Raw genomic sequence first — 14,186 nt, 5'->3', positions numbered from 1 at the left:
CTGGAGGCATCACATTACCAGACTTCAAACTATACTACAAGGCTACAGTAACTAGAACATCATAGTATTTGTACTAAAACTTTATGAATAACATGAAGCAGTATACAGACATGGAGGCTCTGCCAAGAAATCAAAGGAAGTAAGTACATTGGTGGTCCTTGTATATGTTTAATTTTGCTTAATTTACCAAGTTAAGGAAAGTGCAGAGTTATTTACCCTTTTAAGAAATATTACATATATCCAGTCATGGAAAAAGAAAGAAAATATATAAAATGAGAAGTCACTTAGACTACCTTTGCAATAAACTGACCAGCTGTGGAAACACTCCATTTGTCAACATGAAGATCATACTACAGGCTTACTTTCTTGGGGAAAATTACTAAACTTGAGAGAACTCTGGATTTCTGGTCTTCTCACACTTATTCTTTTCTTCCTTTCTAAACTATATAATCCTGTATAAGTGAACATATAAACCTCACGGTGAATATAATATTACATAAAATTTAATACTTTCTAACATTCTAAATGTCCACTACATTAACTTTGCAAAGATTCCTTCTTGCCTTATTGTTTATGACAACATAAAAATGAGAGTGTACACTAGGGAAGATATTCAGTCCAGCTTCTTTCAAAGCAATAATGAAAGAAAAAGGAGTCATCCATTTTCCTTCCAAAATAGAGGAATATTCTTTTTTGTCTTTTAGTTTGATTGAAGATAACATGCAGAGGTTTTCCTAGGTTAAATAAGAAAAAAAAAAAAAACCTTTTATGTAAGTTGAAATTATTACTTCAGTATCATTTCAGGCCCGGCCTTTAGATTCTTTATATTTTTAATCATTTATCACTATACTAAAAAGAGTACAGGGCAGGCATGTGTTAGGCCTGATCTGGGAGCTCCATCCCAAAGTCCCCATGTTACTATAAGCAGTTTACTATTAATAATTCTTTTTGAGCCTCCTCTGAACAATCAAAGGAATGGACTAAAGGATCCCCCAAATCTCTGATTTTATAAGTTATGACCTAAGAATCTGTGTATGTTTACATTGAATTAAAATAGTTGATAAAAATCATGATAATTTCAAGTATCATTCTTAATTTTTTACATGTAAAATTTAACATAATGATGTAAAACTATTATCTAGTTATAAAGTTTGGTAAAGTGGCAATTTGAAAGTATGGAGTTCACATCTACCATCTGGAATTTTTTTAATGTTAATATATTTTATTTAACTCAATATATCTAAAATATTTCAATATGTAATCAGAATAAAATTATTAATGTGACAGTTTACATTCTTTTTCTTATATCAAGTATTCTAAATCTGATATGTATTTTACAGTTACAGTACATATTAATTTGCACTAGTCACATTTTTTTTTTTTTTTTTTTTTGAGACAGAGTCTCACTCTGTTGCCCGGGCTAGAGTGCCATGGTGTCAGCTCACAGCAACCTCAAACTCCTGGGCTCAAGCCATCCTTCTGCCTCAGCCTCCCATGTAGCTGGAACTACAGGCATGCACCACCCATGCCCAGCTAATTTTTCTGTATGTTTTTAGTTGTCTAGCTAATTTCTATTTTTTTTTTTAGTAGAGACGGGGCCTCGCTCTTGCTCAGGCTGGTCTCGAACTTCCTGAACTCAATGGATCCACCCACCTCGGCCTCCCAGAGTGCTAGGATTGCAGGCGTGAGCCACCACGCCTGGCTCTAGTCACATTTCTGAAGCTCAATAGCCACATGTGGCAAGTAGCTACTGTATTAGATAGCACAGATATACCTTTAAAATCTGACCTGAAAATGTACACTGAGTAATCTTTGGTGTTTCAATCTTCATATTAATAAATGAACATTGTGAAGGTGTTTTTATCCTTCCATGGGATTATAGGAAGAGTCTTTGCACAGGGGTCTTCAGAGCCGCTGGGATGGTACAGGGGAAGCCTAACAGGAGGCTCCCAGAACTATAAGCCCTTACACCATTTCAGAAAGGTCACTTAATCTCCTGATCTCTTCAGGCATCAGTTTCCCTCTCTGTAAGATGTAAGGGTAGACCAGAAGCATTTTAAGGGCCCTTGGAGATTGATTACCCTGAGATCCCCATGTCCCATCTCATCTGGTTTTAAAAGTAATGTTTAACAATATTCTAGTCTTTCTGCAACATTCAATAAAAATTCCAGGCTATCTCTCTTTTTAAGAACAACATTAAGACTTATTTTACATATCATAACAGAATGGCCTCAATAAGGGTAAAAATGTTTTCTGTCTCTTTAAAAACCTCCTCAACCTTTTTGAGAACTAAAGCCTACACCCTTGCCTCAGACCAGTGGTCAGGAGGGGGAAGGGAGTGTCCTTTGTTCTTTGTACCACAGGAAATGGCCCAAGGGAATTGTCCAGGTGGAGGTCAAAAGATTGTCTTAGCTGAAGATGGGATTAATCAGACCATCCTCTTTAAAAGCCCTGTATTTCTGCTCAGAAGCAGGATGTTGGTACTTTAAGATGGGAATCTGCCAACCTCCTCATTTGCTGGCAAATAAATAAACTTCTCTTTCCTTCTTCTCAAACCACTTGTCCTTGTTCTTCCGATGTGGCCTTGGGGACAAGTGCCAAACTTTTGGTAACAAAAGTCATCCATTTCAAGTATACAATCCAGTGATTTTTAGTAACTTTACTGAGTAATACATATATCACCATAAATCAGTTTTAGAACATTTTCATCCCTCCCAGTAAGATCCCTTATGTCCATTTACAGTTAATCCCCATTCCTACCCCCAGCACCAGACAACCACCAGTCTTCTGTCTCCATAAATTTCAGGCTATGTAATTGCTGACTAAAAAGAAATAGAAGCTCATTCAGAGAGAAACCAGCCTCCAAGGGGATTTGAAATGGCTGAATGGTAAAGATCAGGGAGCCTCTTTAGGGTGGATCAAAAACTCTCTGAAAATCACACTGCAACCAGGCTTATCAGTTCATTAGTTGACCTATCCCTAGTAACTTTAGGGTTTGAGCCTTGCTACTTACATGTTATTGCCTATTTAATTATCCAATTAATATTTCATTTAGAAATTATAGCTCAAGGTATACTTTAAATGTAGTTATAAAAGACATTTCAATATATAAATCAGCAGTGGCTGATTGCTTTGATATACTCTATTATATCCATCAAAGAGGTGATAGTAACTCACCTTAATTTGTATCTGAATCTCAGCAAATACTGTAGTCACAGTCAAAAGTACATTATTTACATCAAGTGGTTTCAATTCCCATGACTGGTATGGCATGTTAATATGAGTATCTTGAATCAAGGTAACAGGGCCAAAGGTTTCCAGGCAGAATTTTATAAGCCTTTCTTCTTGGTTGTAAGATACATTACTGATGCCATCAGTTCTCCAATGTTTACCTTTATAATAAATGAACAAAGTGACATTAGTTTCATTTTTTTTCCTATAAAAAATAAGATGAATGTAACTACCCAAATAATTTCCATGTGTATGAATTGACCTTTTATGTTTAGAATAGAATCTCACCAAAAGGCCAACTGTGCTGGGAGACTTCCCCTGCCTACAAGATCAAGTCCAAACTCAGCATGGGATGTAAAACTGTCAGAATGAAACTTTGATTCACTTTTCTGGCTCCGTCCCTTACCACTTCTCACACCTGTTTTCAGCCCCACTTTTTTCCTTCCCCAACAACACACACACCTCTCGGCCTTTGCACATATAGATCTTTCTTCCTAGAATACTCTTCTCATCTTATAAAGAAAACTCTTTTAACCTTTATTTTAAAAAGGTTACAACTTTAAAATTCACCTGTTTTAAGTACACAATTAAACTTTGTAAATTTACCCAGTTGTGAAAAAAATCACCACAATCCAGATTTAGAACATTTTTATCCCCCTGATAAGATCCTTTATGTCCATAAACAGTTAATTCCCATTCACACCTCCAGCCCCAGGCACCATTAATATACTTCCAGTCTCTAAATATTTGTCTTTTTTGGACTTTTCATACAAATGCAGTCATATACTAGGTAATCTTTTGTGTCTCTTACAACTCAATAAAAAACACAACCCAATTTAAAAGTGGGTAAATGATATGAATAAACATTTCACCAAAGAAGATATATGAAAGGCTAACAAGTACATAGAAAGATGTTTAACATTATTAGTCATTAGGGAAATACAAATTAAAACCACAATGAGATACCACTTCACACTCCCTAGAAGGGCTATAATCAAAAAGACAGATAACAGATGTCAAGGATGTGGACAAACAGGAAACCTCATACACTGCTGGCAGACATGTAAAATGGTATACCTACTTTGAAACACAGTTTGGCAGTTTTTTAAAAAGTTAAATATAAATTTATCATTCAACCCAGCAATTCCACTCCTAGGTATATCCTCAAGGGAACTGAAAACATAAGTCTTCAGGAAGACTTGCATGCAAATGTTCTCTTCGATTTCTAAGGCCCTGCTCAATATTCCACCCTGTGAGAATTCTTCCCTGACTCTTCAGATGGCCCCTGTCCCTGCCAGGATCTAGAGCACTCTGCATCTATTCTAGCGCCCTGCTATGCTGTATTACAGTATGATGTTTCCCTCCAACCCCTGCCCCCAACTCCCCTACAACTTTGAAAACTCCCAGAGGAAAGAACTGTCTCATTTATCTCTGTATTTCTCATTGTTTAGATCTTTCCAGGACAAATGAATGAACCATTCTCTTCCCAGACACTCTCCATTTCTATTTGGCTCTCTTTCCTTTTCTCACATGGAGGGTTTCGTGACTAGTTTTTTCTCTTAAATTCAATATAAAAAATATAGTTATATTGATGAACTAAATTATTTTTAATTCTTCTTTTTGCTTCCATATTAACAAAATTTATTTTAATTTGTAATGGTAAAAATTATTGCCTATAAATAAATTCTCTAAATTTCTAGTATTTCCTGGCAAAAAGTTTCCCTATAATTTAAAAATTACTAGAGTTGTGAATTACTGTTGTCTGATTACTGCTGTTATAGAGTCAAATTTTGCATAGTTATATTTCTCTGAATTGTGGGGGATAATTTACCTTGTCTAATTCTAATTTAGTGTGAATAATTTTTAATGTGATAAATATTCAGGAACATTACTTTTTTTTTTTTTTGAGACAGGATCTTGCTCTGTCACCCTGGCTAGAGTGCAGTGGCATCATCATAACTCACTGCAACCTCAGACTCCTGGGCTCAATAATTCTCCTGCCTCAGCCTCCCGAGTAGTTGGGACTACAGGTGTGCACCACCACACCTGGCTAATTTTTCTATTTTTTGTAGAGATGGGGTCTTGTTCTTGGATTACCATTAAAGTGACACCTCTAAAGCAATATGAAAGAAGAAATTACATAATTGTTCATTTTGATGCATTTTATAGTTTAATATGTTGTTAAGAATTTAGTTTTTAAATACCTAAACTGTTTCTAGAATAATATTAATATCTTGTGGCTCTGTCTACACAAGCAAAAATGTGGAGCATTGGGGCATTCATAAAGTTTAAACTACAAAATATTTACTCTTCTTGATAGAAGGTCCTAAAATTCTCTGTTCCTAAATTCTTAAATTCCTCATAATTAAGTAGAATGATATAAGAGCTCTGTGCCTCCATGATCTTATCTGTTCCCAACTTATCACCAACTATGTAAATCCCTTCACAAATAGATAAATGTAAGATAATCCTTAAAAACAAAGCTATACAGGCTGGGCACAGTGGCTCACACCTATAATCCTAGCACTGTGGGAGGCTGAGGCCGGAGGATTGCTTGAGCTTAGGAGTTGGAGACCAGTCTGAACAAGAGCAAGACCATCTCTACAAAAAATAGAAAAATTAGCCGGCTGCAGCAGTGTGGGCCTGTAGTCCCAGCTACTTAGGAGGCTGAGGCAGGAGAATGGCTTGAGCCTAGGAGTTTGAGGTTGCAGTGAGCTATGATGATGCCGCTGCACTCTAGCTGGGGCAACATAGCAAGACTCTGTCACCAAAAAAACAAAAAAAACCCACACAACAACTTAAAAAAAGAAAAAGAAAACAAAGTTATACAGCTTACACCTAGGATCCTTAAAAGTGCATACATTAATTCACAAGACTAAGACCTTTCAAAATTGAGCAAGCCTACCCCAAAGGAAGTGTTTGTTAACGATTAACAAATCATTAGCTTATATCTCTGTTGGTATTTCTAACTTTATTAATATTTATTTAATATTTAGAATAAACAATCATTTCCCATGGGTCAAGAATCAAAAATTTAAAAAGGCATATCATGGCTAGTTTTCCTCTTTCTCATATTTCCCATTTTGCCCATTCCCTATCCCCAATACTTGTTTGCAATTTATAAATGATTAACATTAAAATAATCAAATATTAATCACCCAAATTTGAATTATTTGGTTATTTCATGAGAGAGTAGGCTTTTCATTTGTTTGTTTTTGATTTGCTAAATTACCCTGACATTTTCATTCATTTCCTTATTTTGAAACATGATATAACCATAAAGTAATTGTTCAGAGACTACAGCAGATATATTAATAAACAGTTTAGAAACTAATAGTTATAAAATCCAATAAATTTTTAAACTCCAACCCCTATTTATTCCCATCAAGAGCAAACACAACAAGACCCTAGAACTGGCATAGAAATATGTAAGATTAAAAACTCAGTTTACATACTGCATTTTCTGTTTCAATTTAAGGATCTGTATTATTATCCCTCTTTTTATTACATAATTATACAAGCTGGTTAAGGCATTGCTGTACCTTCAGCATCCCACCTCACAACCATAGGATCCTCAAAGAAGATTACATTCTCATGAACCTTAAGCATGACCTCTATAGGTGGGAAAACATTTTCTGGATCATACTCCTCTGCAGTTTCTGGAGGATACTTGTATTTCTGTAATCCTTCTTTGAGTATCTTTTAAAAATGATCAAAACAACACAAAGTTAGAAGTTGAGTGGTAACAGTTAAAAATGTAAATATTACTGAATAAGCTATATAGCTATTTTTATTATAATAAGCACTGCAGTTTGGTCCCATTTATCTATAGATTGACTAACAATGTCACAACAAAATCTAAAAAAAATGATTGAGGGGGGAAGAAGCACTAAATTTGAAGGTTATTATAGAACTTCCTATGAGCCAGGTTCTATGCTGGGGCTTATTCATGATTTTATTCCTCCAAGCAATCCTAAAGGCCTATATTTAACAAAGACAATAATAACAAGACTTAGAGTACTTTGCCAAAGATTACAAAATGACTTCAAGGAGGCACCAGAACTCAAAAACAGATCCATGGGACCCCAAATCACATGCTCTAATACCTTGGTAAAGGCATGTAGCTGAAAAGAGAAAGAAGTGCAGACAATCTTTTGAGAAGTGTAGAAATGAATGGATGAAAGTGAATTAAGCAGGCAGCAATTTTTTCTGGGATAAGGGAGATTTGTGCATTATCTGAATGCAGTAGAGAAAGATTTAGGAAAGGGAGAAGATTAAAAATGTTAGAAAATGGAGAAAAAAAATTGAATAGGACAAAATTCTAGAGGAGGTGGGAGGTTACTGAACAAAGCCTTGAAAAAAGCAGGAAAACCTTTTTGTTGTAGGAGAGAAAAATAGGTTTGAAGGAGGATGCTTTGGGTTTAAATGGAGAGCATGGAGTGGTATCAGGACATTCTGATAAAATTCAAGAATAGCAGATCTTTAGACAGATGCTTGAAAACTCCAGCTCAGGCTGGGACCCACCTATGGATAAAGAGGATATTAAAATTTTATTGGGAGGGGCAACTAGGAAAAAAATGCATATGAAGGATCCTTCGGAGGCAATAATAGGAAAAAAAAAGTTGATAAATATTTCTCTAATACAAGAATGCACTAACGTCCTTAATGGATGGGACTGAGGGTGAGAAGTACCTGGCAATCAATGTCCATGCTGTGCAGGAGGGGAGAGGAGAAGGAAAGAGTAGAAGGCGAAGGGTGGTAGGCTATGATAACATAACTGGGTACATATGGTAGAATGTTAGACTACCATTATTAAAGCCAAATTGGCACTGTCAAAACATAATGATATGTGTTTATAATTAAGTTACTATATATGAATTCCAGTTTTAAAATTCATATTATTTTAGATTCTTTTACTTTAGTATCTGATTCAAATTTTCAATACTCATACACTTAAGACTATTTAAAATTACATTGTTACCTTTGTGCTTGTTTAATAAGGTTTAAAGCTCATTAGATGTTAGATAATTTGAAATAAAGTAAAAGTGTGAGAAACTATTTTACTTATAAATTTTGATTCAAGAATCAACCTACTTCCACAATCATCCAGCCCTTCACTGGTTTACACTGTGGGGGAAGCTCCAAAATATCCAAGTGGTACACTCCACCCAGAGTTGTGAATTGGCATAAATCCACCTCATTGTCTTCAAAGAGATCTGGCTTTTCAGGAGCATTCTCTAGCAGCAACAAGTGTGCTAAAATTAATCAGATGAGTACAGTTTCTAAATAGATCACAACATTTTTGTATTTTCTTAGGAGGAAAATGAAAAAAATTCTAATACTGGTAAAGGAATTTTTTATTTAACTAGCTAGTAAAGCTTTTAAAAAGTGGTTAACTCAAAACAACTCATAGAGCTAACCTTGGAAGTGGGAATAGGCATGTGTAATGGGATGCAGGGGAGAGCTTCATTTCTATTTTATATACTAAGATTTTAGAAATTTTCATACAATAAGCATGTTTTACTATTAAAAACAAAAATATATTTTATAAAAGATAAAATCATGGTTTGGGCTGGGCACGGTGGCTCACACCTTTAATCCTAGCAATCTGGGAGGCTGAGGTAGGAGGACTGCTTGAGGCCAAGAGTTTGAGACCAGCCTGAGCAAGAGTGAGACCCTGTCTCTATAAAAAATAGAAACATTAGACAGGCATAGTATTCCCAGCTACTCAGGAGGCTGAGGCAGGAGCATTGCTGGAATCTAGAAGTTTTAGGTTGCAGTAAGCTGTGATGATGTCACTGCACTTTAGCTGGGGCAACAGAGTGATACTCTTGTCTCAAAAAAAGAAAAAAAAATGCCTTAACAAAAAATTTGATAATTGACAAATTAATTTCTTAAAATTGGATATTATGAGGCTTAAAATCTAAAAAAAGAAAAAGTTGTATGGTAAAAAAAAATTTTGGTTCATATATGAAATTAAAGCTAATGTTTTTTTCAACGAAAGTAGGCTCAGCTCATAGAAAAATAGGAATGGAGGCTTGAAAGTGAAGAAACTGGATGGGATAATCTCTGGTGTTAGGAAATTCTATGATTTCATATTTTTCTGTACACAATCAGAAGAAATATCTGAAGTCCCATATCACAGGGACCATTCCCATCCTTAACCAAAATTCTTTCAGTGTAATGTAGTAGGTATGAAAAGAAAGTCAGACCACTTACTGGTTTTACCCTTTATTAGCTGTGTGACCTTGGGCAAGATGTGCTAATTAACTTTTTCTATTCTCAGTTTCTTCTACAAAATGGATGTAATAGTAGAAGCTATCTTATAGAATTTGGGAGAGGAGTGGGTTAATACATGTAAAAAGCTTAGAACTGGTGTCAGAAACAGTAAAAACTCAGGGCTGGGGGCAATGGCTCATGCCTGTAATCCTAGCACTCTGGGAGGCCAAGGCGGGTGGATCCCTCGAGGTTAGGAGTTCGAGACCAGCCTGAGCAAGAGCGAGACCCCATCTCTACTAAACATAGAAAGAAATTATCTGGCCAACTAAAAATATATATAGAAAAAAATTAGCTGGGCATGGTAGCGCATGCCTGTAGTCCCAGCTACTCGGGAGGCTGAGGCAGTAGGATCCCTTAAGCCCAGGAGTTTGAGGTTGCTGTGAGCTAGGCTGATGCCACAGCACTCACTCTAGCCCAGGCAACAAAGTGAGACTCTGTCTCAAAAAAAAAAAAAAAAAAACCCTCAGGAACCGTTAGTATGATTATTTCTTACTATAACTTTCCTCTCCCATAAAAGCAAGTGCACTGGGATAACACTGCATTTAACTCATGTAGATCAGGCTCTTTAAACTAAATAACCAAACAATTCCAGTTAAGCAATTGCCCTTTTTCTCTTGTGAACCTTCAATAAATTACAGTCTTTAATTTTAAATATATTTAGTTAATATTTACCTGAAAACAAAGAATGAATGTGTCCAAATTTAGACAGTTATATATTACAATATTTGGGGATCACCAGGTAGAAAAGTTTGGTATTTTTGACAGAGGTTCATTTACTGACTGTAGTGTCATATTTCCAGCAGTAAAATTACTCAGTAAGAGCTTAGAAAAATTACAAAGATATAAACCTCAGTGACTGCTGAAACAAATGTGTGTTAGAAAAAGTGAAGTCAGGAGGAGGAGAGGGGAAAAAACCCATCTAACAGGTACAATGAACACTATTCAGGTCATGGGCACATTTATAGCCCTAACTCAAGCCATGTATCAAAAACATGTATATCCCCTTAATATTTTGAAATAAAATAAATACAGGAAAAAAAGGGAGAAAGTGAAGAAGTAGACAAGAGGCCTGTTGAGAAAAATATGCTAAGAAATATACAGAAAATAAATTCCTTAGAAGTTATTGGAAGAAGTATAGGTTACTAAGTATGGAATGTCTAATTTCCTTAAGTACTAAGTTTGACAGTTGCTATCTCTGACATTTCACTTTGATAGTTCTTTTTTTTTTAATTGTGAAGTTACATCCTCATTCTTTCAAACACACATTTTGGCTTGTGATTATCTTTCAAAAAAATTTTTTAGACCAATTTTTGTGAAACTGTGGATAAGTCAAAAATTTGTATTATTTTTGAATATGCGTTCCAAGGTGGCTCTAATGCAGCGCAGACAGCTCAAAATATCAACAAAGTGTTTGGGAAGGACGTGGCTAATAAACACACAGTACACTGCTGGTTTGAGAAGTTCCATTCTGGTGATTTTAATCTTGAAAATGAGCCATGTGGGTGACCTGAGACCAACGTGGATAATGATGAGCTGAAATCTGTAGTGAAAGTGAATCCATCTCAACCTACGCATGAATTAGCAGCAAGGTTTGACATTACTATTCCAACAATTTTGGACCATTTGAAACAAATTGGCAAGGTAAAGTTTTAGGTGGGTTCCACATGAATCAAATGAGCATCAAAAGAGAAATCGTCTTGAAGCTTGCCTTTCTTTGCTGTCATGACATAAAGGCGAGCCTTTCTGAACCATATTGTTAGGTGTGATGAAAAATGAATTCTTTTGGACAACTGCAAGTGTTTTGCACAATGGTTGGATAAAGACAAAGTGCCAAAACAGTCCAAAACTGAATATTCATCAAAAAAAGTTAATGGTATCTGTTTGGTGGTCCAGTGCTGGTATTATCCACTACAGCTTCATGAAACCTAGTCAACTGATTACAGTAGATGTCTACTGCAACCATGTGGACGAAATGATGAGGATGCTTATGATTAAGCAACCAAGACTGGTCAACAGAGACAGGCCAATCCTCTTGCAAGACCACACGTCGCAAAAAACAACGCTGCTCAAACTACAGAAGCTGGACTTGGAAACTCTCTGTCACCCACTGTATTCACCAGACCTTGCACCGACTGACTAAAACTTCATCCAGGCTTTGGGCCACTTCTTGCAAGGAAAGATAATTCTCAACAAGCTGTGGAAAATGCCTTTGGCGATTTTATCACCACTAGCTCTCCAGGCTTCTTCACTGCTGGCATAAACAAGCTACTGTTAAGATGGCAAAATTGTGTCGATAGTTTAGGCACATACTTTTATTAATTGTACTGCTTCTTGTTTGAGATATAATAAACTAAACTTGATTTGAAATCAGACATTTCATATTTAATGACCCAATAACATGATAAAGTTAATAGAAAAGGTGTATATAAATCTCAAAGTAAAAGACTGACAATTAGACACTATTATCACTTTGACATTTCTAAACTATATCCAGTTACTATTTGCCAAAACAAGATTGAATACAAAAACTTGTGAATGCTCACAGGTGTTGAGAAATTTTCAGTTGTGTTTGTGTGCTTGTAAAAGTTCATTACAACATTATTGTGTGTAATAATAAAAATTAGAAGTAACTTATCTATCAATAGGGATTTTAAGTAATGTTCCATTACTGGATGGAATTATACAGCTTCTACAAAAAGGTTACCAATGTGTTCTTACTTAGAATAGTGTTGAATATTATTCATTTACGTAGAACATGTATTGTGTTTATGTATATACCATATTATTAGGAGGAAAAAAGTAATTTTCAACAAAAACACCTGTGTGATATGATTCTATGGTTTTATTAAAAATAAAGAGAGAGAGAGAAAGCAAATAAAAAATCTGTTAACACTAGTTATCTCAGAAAAGGGACTATTAAGACTTTTCACTTTAAATGTATTTCTGCAACATCTGAAATTTTTTACAATGACTTTGCATTTCTTTAGTACGAAGAAAATCTCAATAAAGTTGAAATCTAAGAATGAAATTTAGAATACCTGCTGAAACTGTTTCACTGAATAATTTCATCTCCAGTTCACCTTTTATGGCTTCAGATTCTTCCTCAGCAGAAATCTATAAAAAAACACGACAGATGGGTGTGGTTATCAGTGTCTGCTTCAGCCCAGAGTCATTCTCTTTCTGTTCCAGTTCTCACTTTAGATGCCTGCTACCTTAATTTGAGGGACCCAAACTGATACTTGTTATAGCATAAAACTGGAGTCAAAATCAGTATTTTAAAAAGCGACATTGAAATGAGAGCACATCCCCATAGAACTTCACAAGGGTAGGAGGTAGCCTGCTCAGATTCTCTGCTGGAAACCCTAAAGTGTAAAATACAGACACTGGGAAGTAATGCAAGCTATAAAAAAATAAGTATTTATGGTATTTATTTGTATTTATATTTGTATTTTAATGTTAGACAAGGGATAGATTTTGCTTAAATTTGATAACCAGCTCTCTGTCCAGTAATTCCAAAGCTTGGTTTTGGGTAAGTCACTCAAGGAAATTAAAGATGCTATGCATCAAGTAATGTAGTAGATATTATCTCATTATACTCTGGTGTAGTAAAAAGAATACCAAAGAGGGGCTCATAAGATCTAGACATTGTATCTAAATCTGCCACTAACTTAACTTTTGTGACCTTGAGCAAGTCATTTAACTATTATGAGCCTCTTGATATACCAATAACAACATATTTGGTATTTAATTATGTACCAGACATATAGCACATCTTGCAAACAATCCTAAGAGACAAGGAAACTGAACTTTTGGGAGATAACTGTTTTGAGGGTCAAATAAAATAATGGAAGTAAAATAACTTTGTATACTATAAAACACTAGATAAATGCAGTGTTGTTATACGAATTTGGAAATAAAATACCCCAACTCAATAGAAAAAAATGAAGTAATCTAATTTAAAAATGGGCAAAGGATCTGAATACATATTTCTCAAAAGAAGACATACAAATGGCCAACAGGTATATGAAAAAATGCTCAACATCATTAGTCATCAGAGAAATGCAAATCAAAACTACAATGAGGGCCGGGCGTGGTGGCTCACGCCTGTAATCCTAACACTCTGGGAGGCCGAGGCTGGTGAATTGCTCGAGGTCAGGAGTTCGAGGCCAGCCTGAGCAAGAGCGAGACCCCCATCTCTACTAAAAATAGAAAGAAATGATTTGGACAGCTAAAAATATATATAGAAAAAAAAAATTAGCCGGGCATGGTGGCGCATGCCTGTAGTCCCAGCTACCCGGGAGGCTGAGGCAGAAGGATTGCTTAAGCCCAGGAGTTTGAGGTTGCTGTGAGCTAGGCTGATGGATGCCATGGCACTCACTCTAGCCTGGGCAACAGAGTGAGACCGTGTCTCAAAAACAAAACAAAACAAAACAAAACAAAACAAACAAGCAAAAAAAAAAAAACTACAGTGAGATACCATCTCACCCCAGTTAAATGGTTTTTATCAAAAAGATAAGCAATAATGAATGCTGGAGAGGATGTAGAGAAAGGGGAACCCATGTACACTATTGGTGGGAATGTAAATTAGTGCAACCACTATGGAGAACAATATGGAGGTTCCTCAAAAAACTGAAAATAGAACTACCATATGATCCTGCAATCCCACTGCTGGGCAT

The 14,186-nt window shown here is 35.6% G+C and overlaps 1 protein-coding gene across 8 annotated transcripts in view; it reads right to left on the bottom strand.

Annotated features, from left to right (window-relative positions):
* DNAI7 (dynein axonemal intermediate chain 7) overlaps window positions 1-14,186 on the bottom strand; it is a 61,499-nt gene that overhangs the window by 6,095 nt on the left and 41,218 nt on the right. For 5 of the 8 annotated variants that reach the window (XM_045554190.1, XM_045554192.1, XM_045554194.1 and 2 more), the window contains 5 exons: window positions 12,549-12,624; window positions 8,326-8,486; window positions 6,774-6,930; window positions 3,178-3,392; window positions 564-734 (listed from right to left, as the gene is read on the bottom strand). In XM_045554190.1, the coding sequence (XP_045410146.1) occupies window positions 564-734; window positions 3,178-3,392; window positions 6,774-6,930; window positions 8,326-8,486; window positions 12,549-12,624 (780 nt within the window). The remainder of the gene's footprint in view (window positions 1-563; window positions 735-3,177; window positions 3,393-6,773; window positions 6,931-8,325; window positions 8,487-12,548; window positions 12,625-14,186) is intronic. The other 3 variants (XM_045554193.1, XM_045554195.1, XM_045554197.1) reach the window with 3 other exon arrangements.

This window comes from Lemur catta, chromosome 6, assembly GCF_020740605.2.
Source record: "Lemur catta isolate mLemCat1 chromosome 6, mLemCat1.pri, whole genome shotgun sequence".
Classification (NCBI taxonomy): domain Eukaryota; kingdom Metazoa; phylum Chordata; class Mammalia; order Primates; family Lemuridae; genus Lemur; species Lemur catta.
Note: the sequence above shows the minus strand (reverse complement) of the source record. Positions and strands in the feature narration are given on the sequence as shown.